The sequence below is a fragment of the Salminus brasiliensis genome, chromosome 1 (genome assembly GCF_030463535.1).
Source record: "Salminus brasiliensis chromosome 1, fSalBra1.hap2, whole genome shotgun sequence".
Taxonomy (NCBI): Eukaryota; Metazoa; Chordata; class Actinopteri; order Characiformes; family Bryconidae; genus Salminus; species Salminus brasiliensis.
The window spans coordinates 28,500,987-28,522,939 of record NC_132878.1 but is presented as its reverse complement, the minus strand read 5'-3'; the positions used below and the strand labels follow the sequence as shown (position 1 = coordinate 28,522,939).

The window sequence follows — 21,953 nt, the reverse complement described above, 5'->3', positions numbered from 1 at the left end:
TGAAGCTCTAATATCATTAATATCCAGAATGAAGTTCTAATATCATTCATATCCATAATAAAGTTCATTAATAACATTTAATATCCAGAATGAACTTATAATATCATTAATATCCCGAATAAAGTTAATTAATAACATTAATATCCAGAATGAAGCTCTAATATCATTAATATCCAGAATGAAGCTCTAATATCATTAATATCCAGAATAAAGTTAATTAATAACATTAATATCCAGAATGAAGCTCTAATATCATTAATATCCAGAATTAAGCTCTAATATCATTAATATCCAGAATGAAGCTCTCATAATATTAATATCCAGAATAAAGCTCTAATAACATTAATATCCAGAATGAAGTTCTAATATCATTAATATCCAGAATAAAGTTCATTAATAACATTTAATATCCAGAATGAACTTATAATATCATTAATATCCAGAATAAAGTTAATTAATAACATTAATATCCAGAATGAAGCTCTAATATCATTAATATCCAGAATGAAGCTCTCATAATATTAATATCCAGAATGGAGCTCTAATAACATTAATATCCAGAATGTGTAGACTGAAAGTTGATAAAGATGATAATTAGATCTCTTTACAGTACGATGAAGTGTGATATATGTTGAGGGGTCTGAATACTTTTAGGAATTCACTTAATCGGCTCTATAAAAAAAAGCCCTGACATAAACAGGACAGTACAGCAGCTGCTCTCTACACTGTGGGAACTCTTCAGGATGAAGGAATCAATAGAACTGCTCCAGTATTACTCCAAATAAAATCTCACTGCCATAGAGTCCAGTACTCATTTAAAGGTTCTGTAAAACTGGAGATACATGTCTGTCTTTTCTTGTTCGTTGTTTGTTTGTTTTATTTTTCTGCCGGTGGGTCCGTGTGGGTTTCCTCTACGTGCTCCAGTTTCCTCCTACCTTCTAAAAACACCTGGCTGGTGAATTGTCTGTTGTAAGTTGCCCCTGGTTGTGAGTCCTGCAGCCTTGTGCCTAATGCTTGGCTCCGGACCCAGCACAATCCTGACCAGGAACAAGTGGATCATTGCTGTATATAAGGAAATGCAATTCCAGGCCAGTGAAGAGGCACTGAACCCTTTTCCTATCTACACCTTTGACTGCCCTGTGTGCTTCTACTGTCCGTGTGTTTATTGCAGTAGCAGGGTGTGTGTGTGTATATGAGAGAGGGTCATAAATGCCTGAATCTCACTCAAACGCAGACCTGACTGTGTCCTTATTATAGAAGCTGATTCTGTGTGTGTGTGAGTGTGTGCATTTCAGGATGAGGGTCTTTCTGTGTGTGTGTTTCGCCGCTGTGGTTGTTTTTACTGCAGATGGACAGACTACGCCAGATGGTAAGTGTGGTAAAATCTTATTCCTTGAACTTACTACAACTTATATTTCAATTCTTAGCTCATAACATATTTAAATATGTAGATAGCAATTGGGGGAGGGGGGGTATTTGGCCATATTTGAGAAACTCATGACCTGTTTAATAACTTACATCTGTTCTGTTATGTGCGACAAGCTCCTACACAATTAAACAAGCAGTTTATACTGAAGGAGAGCGATTTGAAGACAACCCCTATTTTGATTGTTTTACAAATTACCCTTTTTCTCATTCATATCTTATATATAACTATCAGGATATAAATAGAATAGAATATACATTTGTAAAAGAGTGCTTGTTCAGAGGGATTGTCTCACACATCAGTCGCACCCTTAAATATACATAAAAAAAAATCTAAATGAACAGAAACTTATGGACAACAGATGAACTAGATCAGGACAAACTATGTACAAAACATGTATGCCATGTGTTCTCAGCTCATTAATGGAGTAAGTGTTGCTGTTTTACTGGTTTTGTAATATTTGTGGGTGTCAGCTATTCATTACTGTGTGTGTGGATTGTAAAGTCTTATAATGTTATAAATTGCATATGAAATTGCAAATATCATGTATGAGTATAAACACATAGCGCAAGACCAAGGAGCAGTGGTGTCTCATTGGCAAAAGTTCTGCATTATTGGCCACAGGGTTGTGGCTTCAATACCCTGGTCCGCTGAGCAAGTGTGTGTAATGACAGTAAAGGAGCTAAATTACTGTAAGCAGAAATGTTCTGTGTGTTCTCCAGTGAGGCTTTGTGCTGGTAAAGCGGACTTTGAATTCTGCGACCAGGACTGGGACTGTGATATAACCGTCAGCAGGTGTTTCTGTAAGGATGAAACTCCTTTCTGCAGGTAATCAGTAACCAATTGCTTTCCGCAAATACTCAAGATCACTGCTTAGGCAACCACTTCCTTACTGTAGGTGATCGCAAATTAGTTCCCTACTGCAAATAATCAAAAATCAGCCCCCTCAATCCTAAACTGTAGTCGGGCAGTAATCAATCACTTATTCAGATCTACACTAGTGCATTCCAAAATTAAAATATTATTTAAAAATCATTTGTATTCATTTTTATGCATTCAGTGTCATTTTACAGTCCTTTTTGTTGTCTTTTGTTTTTATATTGAGACTGTTTGATTAGTAATTTATTCAAATTTGATATGAAATATTCAAATTCAAGACGTTAGATTTCTGTAAACCATACTGATTAAAAGCTGTATGTGTAATGCATATAAAATATTACAATTCAGTTTTTTTGGAATAAAATTAAGATAATTATGTATTTTTCACAATATATACTGTATATATATATATATATATATATATATATATATATATATATATATATATATATATATAATTTATTTATTTATTTATTTTTCAGTATCCTTTGAATTTGTTTTCAAATTTGATTGGTAATCAGTGTCCTACTGCCAGATGATCAATTTTCTTCCAGCAGCTAACCAGTAATGAAAAAAGAACATAAGAAAATGGTCAGTGTTGCTAAATATTAAAAACAAAGGATGTTACACAGTTAGTAAAAGTCTGAATACAATATAAATAGAATATAAATAATAACAGTATAAAAAAGCACTGTCTTTTAATAGTAATATTTATACACAAGCAGTCTGCACAGCTCTGCTACACAAGACAACACAACGCTCCAACTGTTTAGAAACAGTTCAACTGAAATGCAAATGCTACAACTTCCCTTATAAGTGAGGTTAACTGTGCAGACTGAGAGGCGAGCTGTGTTGTTTGAAGCAGACAAGCTTTCTAACCGAAACACACCAAAATATCTGTCCAAACAAATCAGTAGTAGAAACAGTAGAACAGCAAATCTCAGCCTCATCAAACTCTACTAGATTTATTTCCATCATGTCTGCCTGATCAACCTGCCTGATCAACCTGTGTTCAAACAATGAGCTGTTGTGGATGAATGGATATGTGGGAATCCCATTGTTTACTTTGGGGGTCTTAGTTACAGCTACAGTGTATAAAACTACCTCCACCATGTGTGGAGGCTGTACTTTAGAAGTACTATCTGACCCACTACTGGGAAAACAGGTAGACGATGTTGCAATAGAAAAGCAAGAAGATGCCCTAAAGCATGTTCTCCTGGATATCACTATATCAACTTAGTGAGTTTTTACCTTACTTTCACCTTTAATACTCAAGGACATTGGAAAGGAACTCTACTTTAACTCAAGTAGAAATATATCCTTACTTTTACTACAGACAAATGTATTGTGGTCAATTTCTACCTTTTTAAAGGTGAGCCCTTCAAAGTCTAAAGTGATTTCTCTGACACTTTTCAGAAAGACACTTTTTTTGTATCAAATGCTTCATTCAAAGGTGATTCAGGTAAAAAGTAATCATACCTAGCTTCTTGTTGTTGAGCTCAGCTGGGACTCAATTAAACAAAGTGACATTGTGACATTCATAAATCAGAGTAATAAGAGCTGTTATTCAGTAACTGCTATAAAACTTCTATGTAACTATTGTGGTTTGAGAGTGAAGAACTTAACTAAAGGGACTTACAGATTTGGAAGGGCTCATTCTTGTCTAAGAAACTGACCCATTTTCAGTAAATGACAATTGTGGTCTTTTCCTGTTAACTATGTATGACTGCTATCTGTCTGCAGGTGTAATAACTATATAGATGAGTTTTATCTGGGCGAGAACTGTAATCAGCGATGGACCACACTGACTTTTGCCCTTGTGGCCTCTCTTCCTGGAATCACCCTGGCTTTGGTGGTGGGTCTGACCATCTACATCATATACTCAAAATCCAGCAAGAGCACCAGGTTAGACACACACACACATGTCTGTTTATTTCCTACGATGTTAATAATCAGCAGCATCCGATTTTCCCATCTCAATAGTGTGTGATGGAGGGGAACGTGACGTGTTCAATATTTCAGTCTACTTTATGTAACGTGTGCAATATTTGATGGACTCACTCAATCAATATTGAAAAAATGACATTTTACCAGCTTTTTAACTCCTCTAAAGCTGAAATGACATCACTTTTTCTCCCTCATATCACGTAACTTGTCAGAACATTATTTTTAAGGAATCAACACATAAATTCTTGCATTTTACTGATATTTTATTATATTTTATAAATAACTATTAAATACCGATTACTTTTCAATACTGAGAGATATTGGCTTAGCATCAAATTATCTAATAAAACACCCTGATAAGAAAAGCACTAAGCTTGCATAACAGAAAGCTACCAATAAGTCATGTGCCTGACAACCAGATTATAATCCTGACTCATCAAACTCATAAATACCTCTGGGGAGCTTCTGCCCTTCCAACTGGAGCAGAGATTTAGCATGCAGATAAACAGTGGTGAACTGTGGCTATTAGATCTAGGTTCTTTAAATAAAACAAAGGCCAAAGCTTAGGCTGAGCCACAGGGGCCTATAGTGCCTTACCCCACTTCCCCAAAAAACATTTTTATAAAAGCCATAATGACGATAATTTTTTATTATATTGTTAATGTTGAAAAATGTTGTGTTCAGGCCACATTAGAAAAACAAAACCATCTGACTTGAAATTGTACGACAGTTCTAGATTAAAAAAACAGCATGCAGAGCTTGAGCTAATGCTCAGAACAGACATTAAGATGTATGTGACCTCGTCTGCTGCAGCAAAACAGCGTCTTTTTCACTATCCTCCATTTCTAACAACAGACTGAAACTTACTCACACTGCTGCTCACATTCACAGACTGTGATGTATCTAGAACCTTGAGCATGAACTTCTGGGACTAAGCTGGTTCAGCAGCAAGACCTGGTAGACAAGCTTGATTAGAACGGGGTTACCAGCATGACAAGCTTGATCTCGCTAAACAGTGTATACGTGCACTGAGAATTCTGATTACTGGGCTAATATCCAGCTATCTTTATTGGATTTCTTAATCAGATTTTTAGACTTTACTCTGATCTAAAAAATTGGAGTATGCAGTTTACATGACCACTCAATAAGTGCAATAAGGCTCATTTCCCTCTGTAGTCCTTGGGGAGGTACAAAAGGACATGGTACATTAGGTTAAAATAAGGAACATGATAGCAGTTAAAATGATTTATATACTATGACAACATTCTTGAATGTTTTCAAAGATGTCAAAGGTATTCACATTCCTTACTCAGGTAGAATTGTATATACTAGGGTTTAAAAAGACATCAATAGAGGTTGAAGAATCAACTTAAGCTTTTTACTCAAGTAAAAGTGTAAAAGTACTGGTTTCAAAACTACTTAGTATAAAAGTATAAAAGTAAAAGTAATATAAAGAAAACAAAGGCCAAAAGCTTAGGCTGAGCCACAGGGGCCTATAGTGCTCTACCCCACCTCCCCAAAAAACATTTTTATAAAAGCCATAATGATGATAATGTTATATTAAAATGTTAATATTGAAAAATGTTGGGATGCACTAGTCTACCTGTTTCAGCTGCAGATCTGCCCATTGAGAATTAAAGCATTTTAGAAATATCAAATATATATATAAGCAGCATCTATGTGCACTACTGAGCATTAACATGTGTTCCATGGAGAGGAAAATATGATTAGTAGTTGCCTATAAGTATTGTAATGGTGCAAAAAGTCAAACTTCAGAGGCCTGTTATCAATAAGCTTTATTGGAATGGAAATGTGGGGCTTAGTTTGGATATTCACTCTTCTCTTGAGTCTCTTAAGTATCTTTATATTAAAGAAAAAAATAATACAAGACATTTACAGTGGGGAAAAAATTATGTAGTCAGTCACCAATTGTGCAAGTTCTCCCACTTAAAAAAATTAGAGAGGCCTGTAATTGACATCATAGGTAGACCTCAACTACGAAAGACAAAATGAGAAAATAAATTCTGAAAATCTGATTTTTAAAGAACCTACAAACAAGCAAGATTTCTGGCTGTCACAGACCTGTAACTTCTTCTTTAAGAGGCTTCTCTGTCCTTCACTCATTACCTGTATTAATGGCACCTGTTTGAACTCGTTAACAGTATAAAAGACACCTGCCCACAATCTCAAACAGTCACACTCCAAACTCCACTATGGTGAAGACCAAAGAGCTGTTGAAGGACACCAGAAACAAAATTGTAGACCTGCACCAGGCTGGGAAGACTGAATCTGTAATAGGCAAACAGCTTGGTGTGAAGAAATCTACTGTGGGAACAATAATCAGAAAATGGGAGACCTACAAGACCACTGCTAATCTCCCTCATTCAGGGGCTCCACGCAAGATCTCAGCCCGTGGGGTCAAAATGATCACAAGAACGGTCAGCAAAAATCCCAGAACCACACGGGGGGACCTAGTGAATGACCTGCAGAAAGCTGGGACCAACGTTACAAAGGCTACAGTCAGTAACACACTACGCCGCCAGGGACTCAGATCTTGCAGTGCCAGACGTGTTCCCCTGCTTAAGCCAGTACATATCCGGCGCGTCTGAAGTTTGCTAGAGAGCATTTGGATGTTCCGGAAGAGTATTGGGAGAATGTCTTATGGTCAGATGAAACCAAAGTAGAACTGTTTGGTACAAACACAACTCGTTGTGTTAGGAGGAGAGTGAATGCTGAGTTGCATCCAAAGAACACCATACCAACTGTGAAGCATGGGGGTGGCAACATCATGCTTTGTCCGTGTACATGAAAGAATGAATGGGACCATGTATTGTGAGATTTTCAGTGCAAACCTCTCTCCATCAGCAAGGGCACTGAAGATGAAACGTGGCTGGGTCTTTCAGCATGACAATGATCCCAAGCACACTGCCAGGGCAACAAAGGAGTGGCTTCGTAAGAAGCATTTCAAGGTCCTGGAGTGGCCTGGCCAGTCTTCAGATCTCAACCCCATAGAAAACCTTTGGAGGGAGTTTTTTCTTTTTTGGAATGAAAACAAACTATAATGAAATGCATTCTCTTACATGTACTGGAAACATATTAATTATAAACATTAATATGAGCATTTTGAAAAGTTAAGTGTCCCCAGACATACAGCCTTCCTTCTAAAGCCACTTATAGTGTGTGTTTCTTTGTTTCATAGCAATGGAAATAAACCGCAGTCCAGTCCCCCTGCAGAGGAGGACATGTTCCCAGGAATGGTTTTTGCATCGGACATGGCAGTGAGTCACTGTTTATCAATCAAATAATAACCAGTGAATTTGTAAATTTGCATTCACATAGTCAGACATCATTTCAGTGCAGCCAAGAAAGGTCAATAATGGCATGGAAACAAATATCTGTAGAAAATATATGCAAATTGTCTTCACATTTCCTTTTGTTTGACCATTTCCTGTGGCCATTCACGCAGTCCAATAAACAAAGGCCTTAAGCCTAACATAAGTATTGGCAATGTGAGCTCACATATATTTCTGCATTCATTTCCACTCATCAAGTCATCAAAATATGTTCCATTTGTTAATTTATACTACACCGATCAGCCATAACATTAGCACCATGATGAAGAGAAAACCACTGATTATCCTTGTCTACAGTGGCATCTGTCAAGTGAACGGTCACTTCTTGAAGGTCAAATGTTTAAAGCAGGAAAAATAATCTGAGCCACTCTGACAAAGGCTCTGATTCAGACCGAGTCAGAACATCTCCAAAACATCAGGCAGGTCTTGTGGGGTTTTTCTGGTATGCAGTGGTCAAGAAATGGTGGAAAGGTGACAGGGGCATAGTCACTTAGGTCTCATTCATGTGATTACATGGAAACCCCACCTCACAACTTAAAGGACTTGATAGATCTGCTGTTAACGTCTTGCTGCCAGATACCACAGGAAACTGGTCTTGTGCAAAGGGGACCTACTTAATATTAATCAGATAGTACTAAAGTTATGGCTGATCAGTGTATACTCCAGATATAACCAGTGTATGAACTTTATCTGATAAGAGACATGGGTGGGGAACTCCAGCTGGTTGTTAGAGCAACAAAACTCCAAAGTGCAATGCTGAACAGGCCCTTAGTTCTCCAGGATTGCTCTCTATAAAACACTGAAACATCTCAGACATACTTTTTTGTATGTCCACCCACATTCATGGACACATGCATTCACCTGTTCATCCAGCCACACCCGAGTGTTTCCTGACAGTTGTTCTGTAGTGATAAGACAAGTATCATACAGGAAAACTGCACTATTGTAAACCCATGTAATGATTAAACAGATCAGTCATATGTCTAAAAATAGATAGATGCAAAGCTAGATGAAGTGAGAAGAAGAATTGCTTCATGTGTCAAACATCTGCAATGATACAGTAATTCTATTAATACGTTTTCACTGAAAAGTTCATTTGTTGTTGGAATAGAGTTTGTGTGTTTGTGACCTGACTGCATTGTGCAAATTTGTGATTCTCTCTTTCTGTTTGCTTCTCCTTCTCTGTCTCTCTAAGGCCCGTCCTGCCAGCTCTAATCCTGGTCAAAGACCACTGCAAAGGGGGATTCCCATGCAAGCCACATTCCAACGTCCATACAGGTGAGCACTGAACAGCAGGTGGCTGAATCTCCCAAGTCCCGCAAGTACCCTGAGTTCCTTAAGTCTCTGAATTCTAAATTCCTGAGTACAATGAGCACCTCAGTTCCCTAACCTCTCTGAGTTCCTTGAGACCCCAGGTTTTCTGAATGTTTTTAGTTCCCCCAGTTCCCTAATATTCTTAAGTGCTGAAATCCTCAAAGCCCCTGATGCCCCCTAAATGCTTAAGTCCTTGAGTTATTGTCTTCATGATTTCTCTGAATCCCCACGTTCCCTGAAATCCTCAAGTACCTAAATCCTAAAGTCCTTCAGTCTCCGTGGCCCGAAGGTTCCCAGAGTTCCCCGTTATCTGAGCACCTTGGTTCCCTGTGCTGCCCTGAGTCACTGAGTCCCTGCAACCTGAATGCCTAAGTCACACCTCATTTCCCAGAGTCCCCAAATAGTGTAGCACTGATTGTTGTTATAGATGTTATAGATTTCTTCAGTGTTTCTCTTTTTGTATACAGCATACCAGAAAACCCAGCTTTTTTAACTGGAAGACCACCTATGGGAGACCCTCGGCAACCCTACAGGTAAACAGGAAAATTTTCCAGAGAAATCCGTCTCATTCATTTTTATTTCCCTAATAGCACACATCCAGGTTCTGTGATCAGCTTTTCTCCATACTGTTTGAACTGCTGGATTTGGAGTATTGTGACAATTAAAGTGTATTTGTCTCTGTTTGGGCTACAGCTGGATATTGCCAACTACATATAGAATTCAATCAGTGCATTGGATCATAACTATCAATGCTTAAAACCCATTCTGAAATCACTGGTGAATGTGTAGCAAGAAGACCTAGAATATTTAAATATATTTTTCCATACTGGAAAGTAAAGTTCATTTAAACACATGATTACAATTTAACCACTGGCTACTGCCATCTATAGACATGGGTTACGAAATACATCTACAAAATCTGAGAAGTACTGGGTAATAGGTGTGAATGGCATGTGTTTTGCTGGTCAGGCATTTCTTAAAGCATTGACCTATAGTTTATTTTCTCTGGTCCTAAACAGTTAATAGATGTGTAAACTTGGAGCGTTTTCTCCTTGGTTCGGTTTAGAGACGCACCACCTGTCTGAGGCTGGAGCAAGAAAGTAAATACAGTAGGAAGGCCCTGCAGACCTTCTCTGGACTAGTTTACATTTCTGTGCAGTTTAACACAGAGCAGCAGCAGAGCCGGCAGCTGTAGTGACTATCTGGCCAATATAGCAGGTTACCACCTGGCTACAGGAGCCGCTTAGCTCGAACTTGCAGAGAACACCTGATAGGCCAGATCGAGGTCAGATCACATTCCTACCACAGACAAAGTGCTCCAGACTTCGTTTAGTCCCATTTAACTAAAAAGTGCAAATGTGAAAAGTCCCATTGCCACAGGAGAATACAAACAAGCCCCTTGCCATGCAGCCTGTCTTTACAAACATTAGTGAAAGAAGAAATGGGTGCTTCTAAAGAGCTCACTGAATTCCAGTGTGGTACTGTGACAGGATGCCACCATTGCAACAAGTCAGGTTCTGAAGTTTAGGAAGTGGCAGACCAATTTAAAATGATATGAAGTGATTAATGTGTTATATATTAATACATATTGATGCATTAAATAAAAAAGGTCCAATTATGATTCAGGAATGAATCGCACTGTCAACACTGATCTAGACAGAATGCTTAAAGATTTTCTTCTTCTATTTGCTTTCCTGTCTGAAGCCCATCTGCTAGCATGCGGCCATCCGCTGACAGACCACCAATGGGAGGTCCTCGTCCACCGAACAGGTAAACTGGAAATCAAGATCATCAGAAAGTTTACATTTTACACTGTAATGAGGATGTTTGTGAGTGTGTGTTGGCTGAATTTAGCATGTTTTATGTGTGTGCAGTGCGTTTGATAGGCCGGCTCTAGGAGGACCCCAGCAGCCTTACAGGTATTATGGGTAATACTTTAGCAAGGTGTTTATTTATTTATTTATTAATTTATTTTAAATTTCTATTTTAAATGACAGTTTAGCGCCCCCTTATTGTCACATGTAGCTAAGACATGTGTCTAAAATGTACTATTTCCGTTTTACACTGGAATTCTGACATTAATGCAGTTAACAAGTAATGGAAGCCCATACCCCATCAATTAGCACTGGAGCTATGAGCCTATGTAGCTAACCATGGATTCATACCCTAACAGTTAACACTGAAGATAGGAAGGAGGCTAATGGCTAATGTGGCTAACAAGTAATGGACGCTTATGCCCCACCAGTTGCATGGTGCTAACCGGCCACCTGAATCAGCACACACTTTCCTTAAATAGTGTGTAGAGTTGTTTAGTAATTTCTAATAGACTTACTTGTGTGTTTTCTTTTGACCCTGTATAACACACTAGTTATCTAGAACATGGACCTTGGTTAGCATTCAGGATGCTACTGCTGTTTTGTCAAACATTTTCATAGATAGCATTATGCCTCATAGCTCCAGTGTATCTATACAATTTGTTATATGTGTTGTGTGTGTGTGTGTGTGTGTGTGTGTGTGTGTGTGTGTGTGTCTGTGTTCTGCAGCTACACTGCACAACCAGGTCAGGTCCTCAGTAACCCTCATGCTAAGGGCAGGAATCCGTATGAAGAGGGCAGCTCGTCCCCTGATTCGTACAGGAACTATAATCCGCCTGCCTCCCCGCAGGCTTTTGACAACATGGTGAGCACTCACTCACAACATACACACCTCTGAACCTCTCAGCTTCAGCAGGGATCCGTCATTACATGACAATTTTACCCCAATCAGGATGTAGACCCTTTAGGCAGAAATTAACATTACACCGTTTTAGTTTGGTCACTTCATATCTGCAATGAAGTGGGTGATTAATATATGGGTCAAAGAAATTGGTTGGACCCTATTTGTGACCCCAATTAGTAGATTCAGGATCGTTACCTGTATTATATCACTTGTGAGTGTAAGTCTAATGATCGGGGGAGCTGCTGTTGGGGTTAAATTATAGTGAGTTATGAACAGATCTCTGCTGAAGCTGACTGATGGGCATCACACAGATCAGAGCTTTAACACTATTTGGAGGTCACTGTTCCCCTTATTGTTTATGTAAGGACTACTTACTAATGATGGTTGTCTTATGAAGTGCTTCCAAAAACGTGCAATTAAAGGTAAAGGTAAAGGTGCACATATTTGTCACTGTTCAGTGTACACTGTACAGCGAAATGTGTCCTCCGCATTTAACCCATCTGTGGTCGTGAACACACACACACACACACACACACACACACACACACTAGTGAACTAGGGGCAGTGAGTACACACACACACACCCAGAGCGGTGGGCAGCCAACTCCAGCGCCCGGGGCTCTAACCACTGAGCCACAAAATAGTAAAAATCACAGGCGTCAGTTTGATAATTGTACTTTTCTTTCATGTATTTATGTATGTATTGATAAATGTACGTGATTACAATATTAGAGCAAAGGGAAATGTTTATTGGGGAAAACTGTGCAATTGAATGGAGGTTCTAGTATCCTGTTGGGCCACCTCTACCCTGGATACAAGATAAGATATGCCTGGGCATGGAGGCACATAGGCTCCATAGGGCATCCTGCAGCACATTTGCCCACAGACGTTGCAGCTGGGGCTGTAGATCGTGTAGATCCTACACAATTGTAGGTACACTTGGCTGCAGGATGTCCTACAAATATTACTGAGCTGTTAGAGTCCCTCATATCATCACTAGGCCATACTTTTTTTTTTTTTTTTTTTTTTTTTTTTTCACGTATTCGTCACTGTACAGTGTGGACTGTACAGCGAAATGTGTCCTCCGCATTTAACCCATCTGGTAGTGAACACACTCACACACACACACGTGTTAGGGGCAGTGAGTACACACACACACCCAGAGCGGTGGGCAGCCAACTCCAGCGCCCGGGGAGCAGAGAGGGTAAAGGGCCTTGCTCAAGGGCCCAACAGTGGCAGCTTGCCGAGCCCGGGAATCGAACCCACAACCCTGTTATCGATATCCCGGCGCTCTAACCGCTGAGCCACCACTTGAACCCAACAGTTGGATCCCAAACAGAACCTTGATTCGGCCCTAAAGGTGATGTGGTTCCAATAAGTCCAAGATTTCTCGTTCACAACACCCCTGCAAACAAAAGCCGATGGAGGCTGGCTGTCAATGGCAGGACACATAATAAACACAGTGACCCCAGATTTTCTTCTGCCAGGCACCTGGAAGTGGTTCTGGCAGAGATGGGGTGTGTAATGAAGGTGCCATCTCTCGCCAAATGTTACTTCTACCCAAAAGTAGCCTCTGAGGGCCTTTTTATAGGGCAGCAGGGGAAGCACTTTTACGCCCTCTTGTGGCAGGACCCAGTGTCTAATCAGACCACACCTGTAATCCACTGCTCCACAGCACAATGCAGGGAGGCTTTATACCCCCCCAGCCCCTGGTCAGCATTGGGCACAGTGACCTTCCAGAGCATCCTGTTCTATTGGTCAATGCTCTTCTATGGAGTTTATACAAGCTGAATTCAGTCATTAGAGGGTCTGTCTGGATACTTTTGGACTTGTGTTACTTGTTAGAGCAATATTGGCCTCTGTGATGGAGAGGCAATATCTGCTATTGCCTATTAAGCACATAACCCAGTTTGTTTATGGATGGTTGTTCCTTCTTCCTTTGGTTCTGCAGAGAATGGGGCAGTCTTCAGCACCGCATTACTCTGGCCCAGACTACAGCAACCGTAACGCTTTCCCTCGAGTGCAGACCAACCGCATGTACTAAAGAGACTGGAAACAGAGGAATTCTGAGTGTAAATATGAATTTTGAAATATACACTGTCAAACATTTTGGAACACTCAACATTTTAATATCTATTTGATTGATTTGCACTTTAAAGAACCCCTATAGAACCCTTTATACTTAATTTTTACACAACCACTTTCCAGCTGTTGGGAACTGGGTAAACAAGCCAGGGAAATGTGCTTTGGATTATTTTGAGGAAAACAATACCACACAACCATTCTGCTAACATTATTAACATGAATTCGCATATACAGTATTTCTCATTTTGAGGTTGTTCTTACTTATTAAATGTTATTATTGTTTAATTTAATAATTAATATGTGATTTTACCTAATCCTCTTCTTTCTTGAAACCAATAAAGTGGTCTGCCAATGTACCAAGACATAAAACATATGGAAATAAATCTCAGTATTACAACACCAGTGTCTAGATTTAAAATCTCATGTTCTGCAGTGAAATAAATTTCAACAAATGTCTTTATCTTCTTTCATACTTGTAATGCCAGCATTCACCAGCACCAGGTTCTCTTTTTATTGACCTGATAGGGTTAAAGTGAAGCTGTATTTAAAGTCATCAAGCTGTTTTTCATCTTTTCTCGACCTGAAGAAGCTCCATCTCTCAGAAATATAAAAAGCACACATTTAACTTTAACTTTAACTTAACAGCTTGGCTGGACCTGAACTACAGCCTTACTCTCTTGCGCTATATACGGGTGAACTTTTTTTTTTAAGGTAAAATAATGGTCATAATGGTAAAATGCTTAATTTTAATCTTCCTAAATGATTTTTTAGAAAGGTTATATTATCAAAGCCTACACCACTGATGAAGCGTAAATCTTTGAATCTTCCAGTGCTCTGAGACAATGGTTGTGCCCCTCAAAGTGTGGACAGATTTAGCCATCTTTATCAATCCAAGTGTTGAGAAAATCACTAAGTAGTCTGTGCTGATCATGTATTTTTAATACTAAATGGAAGGATATGGAAGGAACCATAGTCCCAGCTGTTGTATTGTCAGCTCGTAGACATGCTAGTCATTTTTCAATTTATCAAAAGAGGAGGACTGTTTTACATGGAAGACATTCCGATACCCACAGGCACTATAGAAGTTTATGACAAAACAAGGCCAATAAATCTTAGAGTCACATGAGGCATGTGTGGCTGCCCTTATTCTAACTGAAATTGGTATTTATAAAAATGTCCTAAACAGGCCTTGGGTTAAAGAGATCAAATCTTCCTTCATTTCATTTATTGAATTAAATTACTGAAGCATTTGCCTGTTTATAATATCATATTCTTTTCTAAATACATTATTCACACTAGAATTTGCCTTAAAACAGTTGACTCAAAATCTCATTTGCATCTAATTTCATTAGATTCAATCATGTTTATGTCCTTGTCCACAGATTCCTGTATAGCAGGTTTGTCACCAAATGCAAATAAATCTTCCTTTCTCAAACCTTTCTGTTTCTGTAATTCCATTGACTGATTGCTTGATTTGATTATAATTTTTTTATTAATTTATTATTATTTATGTCATTAGCATCATTTTCTGTTAAAAGGACATAAAACTGAAGCGAAAGGTTTTTCCTGCTGCTGCTGTAGAGTGTTTACTGGTGTTTTCTATGATAATTCAGTTTTTCTCAGATGCATCATACAATCTGAGCTTAATGTAAGCTAATACTTGTTTGAATGTTCACCAAAATGTGTTGCAACAAACCATGTGAGAACATTCTCTCTGCTTATTGGTCAGACTGTCTGGACCTGGAGCAAGAAAGTAAATACAGAAAGAAGGACCTGTGTTCTGGGCTATCGTATATCCCTGTGCAGTTTAACATGGAGCAGCGGCAGAGATGGCATTTGTTCACAGCTGTAGTAACGTTAGCTATGTGGACAACATAGTAAGTTAACACCTGGCTTTGGGAGTATCGTAGAATTGAGGCGAGATCATGTTTTCACCCCAAACGAGGCGCGTTTGGCACAGGTTGGGATACTGTATGCACACCTGCCCAAAGGAACCTGGGTGTGGTTACACAGTATGCACGTAATGATGAGTCTTAGTGTTGTGATGCTAAATTAGAGACCTCTTCCTAGGCTTTCCTCTGGCTCTTATTCTCACTTTCACCCAACTTCATATGTGAATAAACGTTCCCAAAAGCCGTTTTCTGTCAGGTCAGTTCAGGCAGCAGGTCTGTAATTGTGGAGATGGTCAGAACTCTGACTGACTGCTTGTTCCATTAGAGTCAATATCAGTCATTTATAATTATTTATACTTTGTTTGCTATATGTTTTAACTGCATGTTTTAAATATGGCTTGATAGACTCTCGTTCTTTCCCTCTACCAGACATCCATAACAAATATCAGGACACATGATGGTCTCTTACACACACACACACACATACATACACACATACACACACAGTCAGCATTTGACACTATTTATTTCAGAAGAAAGAGACTTTTGTGTAAGAAGTGTGTGTGTTTATTCAGTCCATGTTCCTACAGTTGCCATGTCCTCTCTGTATGTATGCATCTCTGGAGTGAATGGGGAAAATGGTGTGTGTGTGTGTGTGTGTGTGTGTTTGTATAAGGCTGTTCAGCATCTGTGGGTGTTCGTTCATGTGCTCAACCAATGCTGTTATGGTTGCCATATCCTCTCTGAAGTTTGTCTTTCCAGAGTGTGTGTGCCTATATTGTAAGGACATCCAAAATCTCTGCTATTGGTGTGTGTGTGTGTGTGTGGGGGGGGGGGTTGTCCAGCTGTTACAGTAGCCATATCCTCTCCACTGTGTGTCCTTCCAGAATGTGGGTATGTCTGAGTGCATGTATGTAAGGCCACCCAAAGTCTATGCTGTTGAGTGCGTGTTATCAGCCCATGTTCTTGCGGTTGCCATATCCTCTTCGGTGTGTGTCCTTCCAATTGTCCCAGTCTCTGGCTTTCTGTAATGCCTCTTCATCATCTTCTTCCTCTTTCCGCTCTTTCTCCTCCCTCTCTCGCTCCTCTGCATCCACATCCGCTAAACAAACACATATACACACACACGTTATGGCAAAGACAGCGTGCAAAGCAGTAAACACAGTGTGTACACATCTAGCTCATAACACAAACATGAAATGCAGAATGCAAAAGGAATCATGTATGAAAGCGACAGTTTGAAGAAAAAGCCCCCCCCCCTACAGCTTTAATGTAGCCAACAAGAAATGTAATATTTTGCTCCACCAATAAGCATTAGACATGCGAAGAGTTCAAAACGTACATTTCACTTTAAAAGGCACAGAAGAGTGTGGTGGTGTGTAACGTTTCCTGGTCATGTAGGTGTGTGTACCTGTACTCTGTGGTATTCCCTGGTCAGGTAAGCATCCTTTTTTTCTGTGCTGATCATACCAGTCATCCACTGTCATGGTGGGGAGGCTTGGGTACCCTTCTCCAAAAACCCTGACAAGCACAGACAAAGACACACACAACACACACAAATGTAAAAACTGTTTACTAGGAATCAGTCAATGCTATTCAGCTGTAACCTAGCAAAAATCCGAAGCCATAAAAAAAATAACTGCCAGCTAGTTTAAGGTGATGGTAACAGGCCGATCTAGCAAAAAATGAATTAATACTGTGTGCTAAAAGCAAGCAACACTACTGTCCCTCTCGTATATTACAGGGAAAATGATGTAAATAAACTACTCTTATATAAGCACTGCATCACAGCCTGTCAAAATGAGCACTTTAGATGGTTTTAGATGAAAACCATACTAACAGACTGCTGACTGTACACACACAAAAACATGCATGTACATACTTGGCCTGTACTGCATCTTTAGTTAAAATGAAAGGCTTCATTGGGGGTCTTCTTGGATGAGATGGCTGGGCTGGAGTCTGAAAAAGAGAGGAGAGTTTATAGTTCTGTCAATCTTGGGCATACATGACCCTGCTGCCTGTCCACTGGTTGTCCTTCTTGATCAGTGTTATTTACTTATTATTTACTCCCTGTTAACATTATGGCTGATCAGTGATATATATTAAAACTAACCTGTTACTTTTCTAGGCTTTTAGAAAAAAACACTATCTATGCTAATGTAATAAATTCATCAACAAAAACGTAAACATAAGCTCATGTACAGTATTTTTAAAATATGACGCTGAATTTTAGCCACAAAGCTACAAGACCTGTTTGAGAACATCCATCCTCTGGAGTATCTGTATTTCCTGGTTGATGGAGTCGATCTCCTCAATGGCGATGGTGATCCACCTGCGCACCTGCAGAAGGTAAAACTCCCTCAGCACCTCATCATCTGCTGAGCCGCCGTCTACTGCAGTGCGCAACTCCGCTAGCTTAGCCTCTGCCTCCTTGCGTTGCTTAAACCTGATGACACACACACACACACACACACACACACACACACACACAACAAAACTATCATTATAAATTTTCAAAATATATTGAATCTAATTTTTATTGAAAGTTCTTTTTGTCACATACTGTTTCATTTGACATTTTACTGTATTATTCCCCTACTCTTAGAGGCACTGTGAGAATAATCTGTGTTCTAATTATTCACATATATATAGCACTATTACTGTATTGCTGTAATAGACCAGTACTGCTGCCTCTCAAGACAGATCACAAACCTGCAGGCCGCCATTCTTCTGAGCAGTTTACTTTTTCCCACTAAGCACTATAGGTCTGTCCCTGTGTATGTGTTTGTATGTACATGTGTGTGTTTGTACAGTAAGCCTCAACACTCCTTAACTATAAAGCAAAGTGGACAGTTTTCCCTTCACACTGCCTGAATCAATCAAGTACAAACTGACCTCACCTCTATAGTTTGGGGGGCTTGTTTAAAGGGGTCTGAGGTTGTTTTTGACGTGTTTAGATATGCAAAAGAAACATGACTCAGCGTCAGAGATGAAAGTGTGTGATGCAGTTAGCATTAAACTTGAGCAATATCTACAAATGTCTAAAAGCCATTGCAATATTTTCTTGCTCTACCTAAACTGTCAGATTGATATATGGTATTACTGGACTGCAGCATAAGGGCTTATTAGTGCCGTTTAACAAACACACTTTAACATCCTTTAATGACAATATTTCACAGTTAATCAGAGTCAAAGTACTATTATACATAGTGTGTTCTGAAAATGTCTAATTACTGCACCATGCTAATGCTATACTACAATAGTATTGTAGTATAGTATGGTATAATAACTAATACTAAGGGCATTCTGTATGTAATCTTTCGTTACTTATAAAGTAATAACTTTGTTATTATAAAGGCCATTGCACAACGATCATTCTATACGTGAGCGCCTGTTCAAACTGACTTTAAGCTCAAGTTCAAGATGGTTTGTGATTGTCTAAATAATAAATCTGTGACTAGAGGAATATAGTTTGGTGCATTTCACCACTTCGTTGACCAGCTTTTCCTCATCTGTCACCCAAAAGGGAGTCAGTAAGCTGTAGAGAGCCAGCCCACTCCAGGGGACAAGTTTGAAATTTTAATTTAATGTAATAATGGCAGCATCTTGCGAGGCACGCTGTGACACGTTGAGGAATTAAACAGTGCTCGAATCCACTACGCATCGATGTGCAGTGTCACGGCCAGTGTTCATACCACTGTTAGAAACTCTTTTTGGAGTACACAGAGATCATTGCACTGAAAATAAAAACATTAAATCAATAAGAAGACAAACTAAAGTTAAAGATTGATATAAAAATCATTCATATGATCATTCAGAACTGATTTTACAACAATGATAAATGGAAAATAAGAATGAAAAATACTGATAAAAACTAAATGAAGATGCAAATGACTTTAAGGGAAAGGGATGCACAGAAATGAGAATTCTTAGTATGGACCATTTTTAACTCCTTAAAACCTTTCCTCAGACAGGTGTTGAGATTTGGTTGATATCTGAAGCGGTTATGTGATGGTGCGTTTATTGAATTTATTGAGCAGAATATTTAGATCACTCTGAACTACTGCTAGTCCCTAATAAAACAGGATCTTTACCGACACCATTCAACTCACCTTTCGATTTTGGCTTGTCTCTGTGTCGCCATGGCGATTAAGTCAGGCTGCTGGGGCCGTGGGGTGGGGACTGAGGAGGTTGACTCCGGGTCTGTGGGCGTGGTCTCCACACTCTCATTCTCGGCAGGCATGTGGAAGCTGCTGATGTTGTAGTCCTTACACCTACGCAAGAAGTCCATGAAGTGTCTGCGGGCTTTCTGCACGTGGTCCAGCCGCTGGGCTACGTTCACCTGCTTCAGTGTCAGCGCCGCCAGCACCGCCGGCAAAAACAGGCACTTCAGATCAGCTGTGGCAACCTCATCCAGCTCCTCGTTACGGCTGCAGCACAACAGGACAGAATACACACACAGTCAGTGACATGAAAAATGCATTTGTGTCGTATGTAGAGCTGAATCGGTTTACCAGAGGAGGTCCGGTAGATGATCCAACTGGTCGATTCATACACTAGCTTAACTGAGTAATTTATACCAGGTCATCCACCATGTTTCCATCAAAAATATCAGCTCCATCCTGCCTGGTTCACAGGTTCGAGGCACATGCTGGCACCACTTGCTGGTCAAAATGGTGAAAATGAATTGTATAACCCAGATTTATTATCCTACATACATGTGTATTTTATTTTTGTCTGTAATCACATAATTTTTTTATGTAAATCATTGTAAACATATGTTCTCTCTCTTACTTTGCATGGTCTTGGGTCAATTCGCTTTTAGACCAAAAAACAAAGTCACTAAAAACTAGCTAGCTACCTTAAAATAAGTTAAAGAAATCTCAATCTTCACACTTAGCAATATCTACATAAATAGTACATTATAATAATATAACACATACATACACACACTACTTCAAACCCAAGCATTTCAGATCTAAACAATAACAATGGCGGGACATCATCAACAGATTAATAACAAAATAACAATAATAACCTATATTTATCAATAATTCTGTCCCAATTTATTAAATGTTCAAAGTTGTAGCTCCTCCCGTCTTCGAGACACATCATTAAAAGGTATCTTTAAATAATGGGTTTATTGTTTTGACGGTACAGAGCACATATTAGCAGTATCGTAAACAGTACTGCAACAGAAAAAGCTCGAAGTAGCTTATGTGGCTAGTGCTAACTACATGTAAAATGCCAGTGTTTTACAGCTAGTCTTTGGACTGTACGGTCATTGTTTCTGCCTGTAGACAGTGTTTACAGTCAACAAACTACGACACAAAATGGAAACACAGTCAGGTTGGACGTGTTTGTGCTCATACGCGGCTGAAGTTAGCTAGCTTCTTCTTCTTCTTCTTTAACTGCTCCAGTCCACCTTAAACGATGCGGCAGTTAGAGCCTGTCGCCTGAAAGGACTGAGCGTCACTGCTGCATCCGTTAAGGTGGACCGGGCAGATCGACTCGAGCGTCGCGCGTTTACCTGAACAGATCCAACTGCTCCACCATGCTAAGCGCCTCCTCCAGCTGCTTAATGCCCCGCTTCACCTTCACCTGGACAGGGCTAGAGCCGGTGGGTTCTGCGCAGTTTTCCACCTCTTCTAAAGACTTCCATCCTCCATCCAGCAGCTCAGAGAGACGCGGAGCCTCAGCCTCAGCCTCTGCTTCAGCACTCGCCATCTTACTGCTCCTCTCAGCGGGGTCTGAGCCTCTTCGGCTCCCGTCTCTTCCGTTCACCAGGCCCTGTCCTTTCTTGGTGGTGCTTTCGTATAGCGGACGCCAAGTGGCGACAAAAGCTTAACTCGGGTTCGTTTAAAAACAGGAAATCTAATATTTATACCAATTAATACAAATGTATTATTATTATTTTAAAGAAGAAATAGTTTTTAAAATGTATCATTTTGAATGGAATATGTATTTACACATTTAGTTAAATGTAGGAAACCAGTATGAATTAAATGTCACCATGCTTGCTTTGTTTTCATTAAAGAAAATATAGTAAAATAATATTTTACCATGAACATTTTAAAACTTTAATTATTATTATTATTTGGAAAAAGTTGGAGAATGTCAAAAATAAAATGAATAACCGTAATGAAGTAATTAATTAAAAAAATGAAATGCAGGGTGCATAAAGTTTCAATAAAATGACTATAGCAAATTAACTGAATTAATTAAATTGTGTAAGAATGTAAGCTATGTACGAATTAATAAAAGTACACACATAAATTATAAAAAAAATATATTTAAAAAATCTATGTTGTTTTATTTGAAGTACTGTGAGCGTTTTCA

At 39.2% G+C, this 21,953-nt stretch overlaps 2 protein-coding genes across 2 annotated transcripts; one reads left to right on the top strand and one right to left on the bottom strand.

The window, feature by feature from the left end:
• The first annotated feature begins 1,071 nt into the window (after positions 1-1,071).
• On the top strand, positions 1,072-14,178 carry LOC140553490 (uncharacterized). Its single transcript, XM_072676676.1, has 10 exons — positions 1,072-1,369; positions 2,149-2,254; positions 4,049-4,210; positions 7,452-7,530; positions 8,801-8,883; positions 9,387-9,452; positions 10,624-10,689; positions 10,794-10,838; positions 11,463-11,598; positions 13,589-14,178. Exons 1-10 carry the CDS (start codon positions 1,297-1,299, stop codon positions 13,679-13,681), a joined length of 909 nt encoding a protein of 302 aa, XP_072532777.1. The 5' UTR covers positions 1,072-1,296; the 3' UTR covers positions 13,682-14,178.
• Positions 14,179-16,121: 1,943 nt separating this feature from the next.
• igbp1 (immunoglobulin (CD79A) binding protein 1) lies at positions 16,122-21,394 on the bottom strand. The gene is made up of 6 exons (XM_072676670.1): positions 21,145-21,394; positions 19,727-20,044; positions 17,865-18,060; positions 17,497-17,573; positions 17,026-17,135; positions 16,122-16,716 (listed from the first exon to the last, which is right to left on the bottom strand). The coding sequence occupies exons 1-6, from the start codon at positions 21,339-21,341 to the stop codon at positions 16,568-16,570; spliced, it is 1,047 nt and encodes a 348-aa protein (XP_072532771.1). The 5' UTR covers positions 21,342-21,394; the 3' UTR covers positions 16,122-16,567.
• Positions 21,395-21,953: the final 559 nt, after the last annotated feature.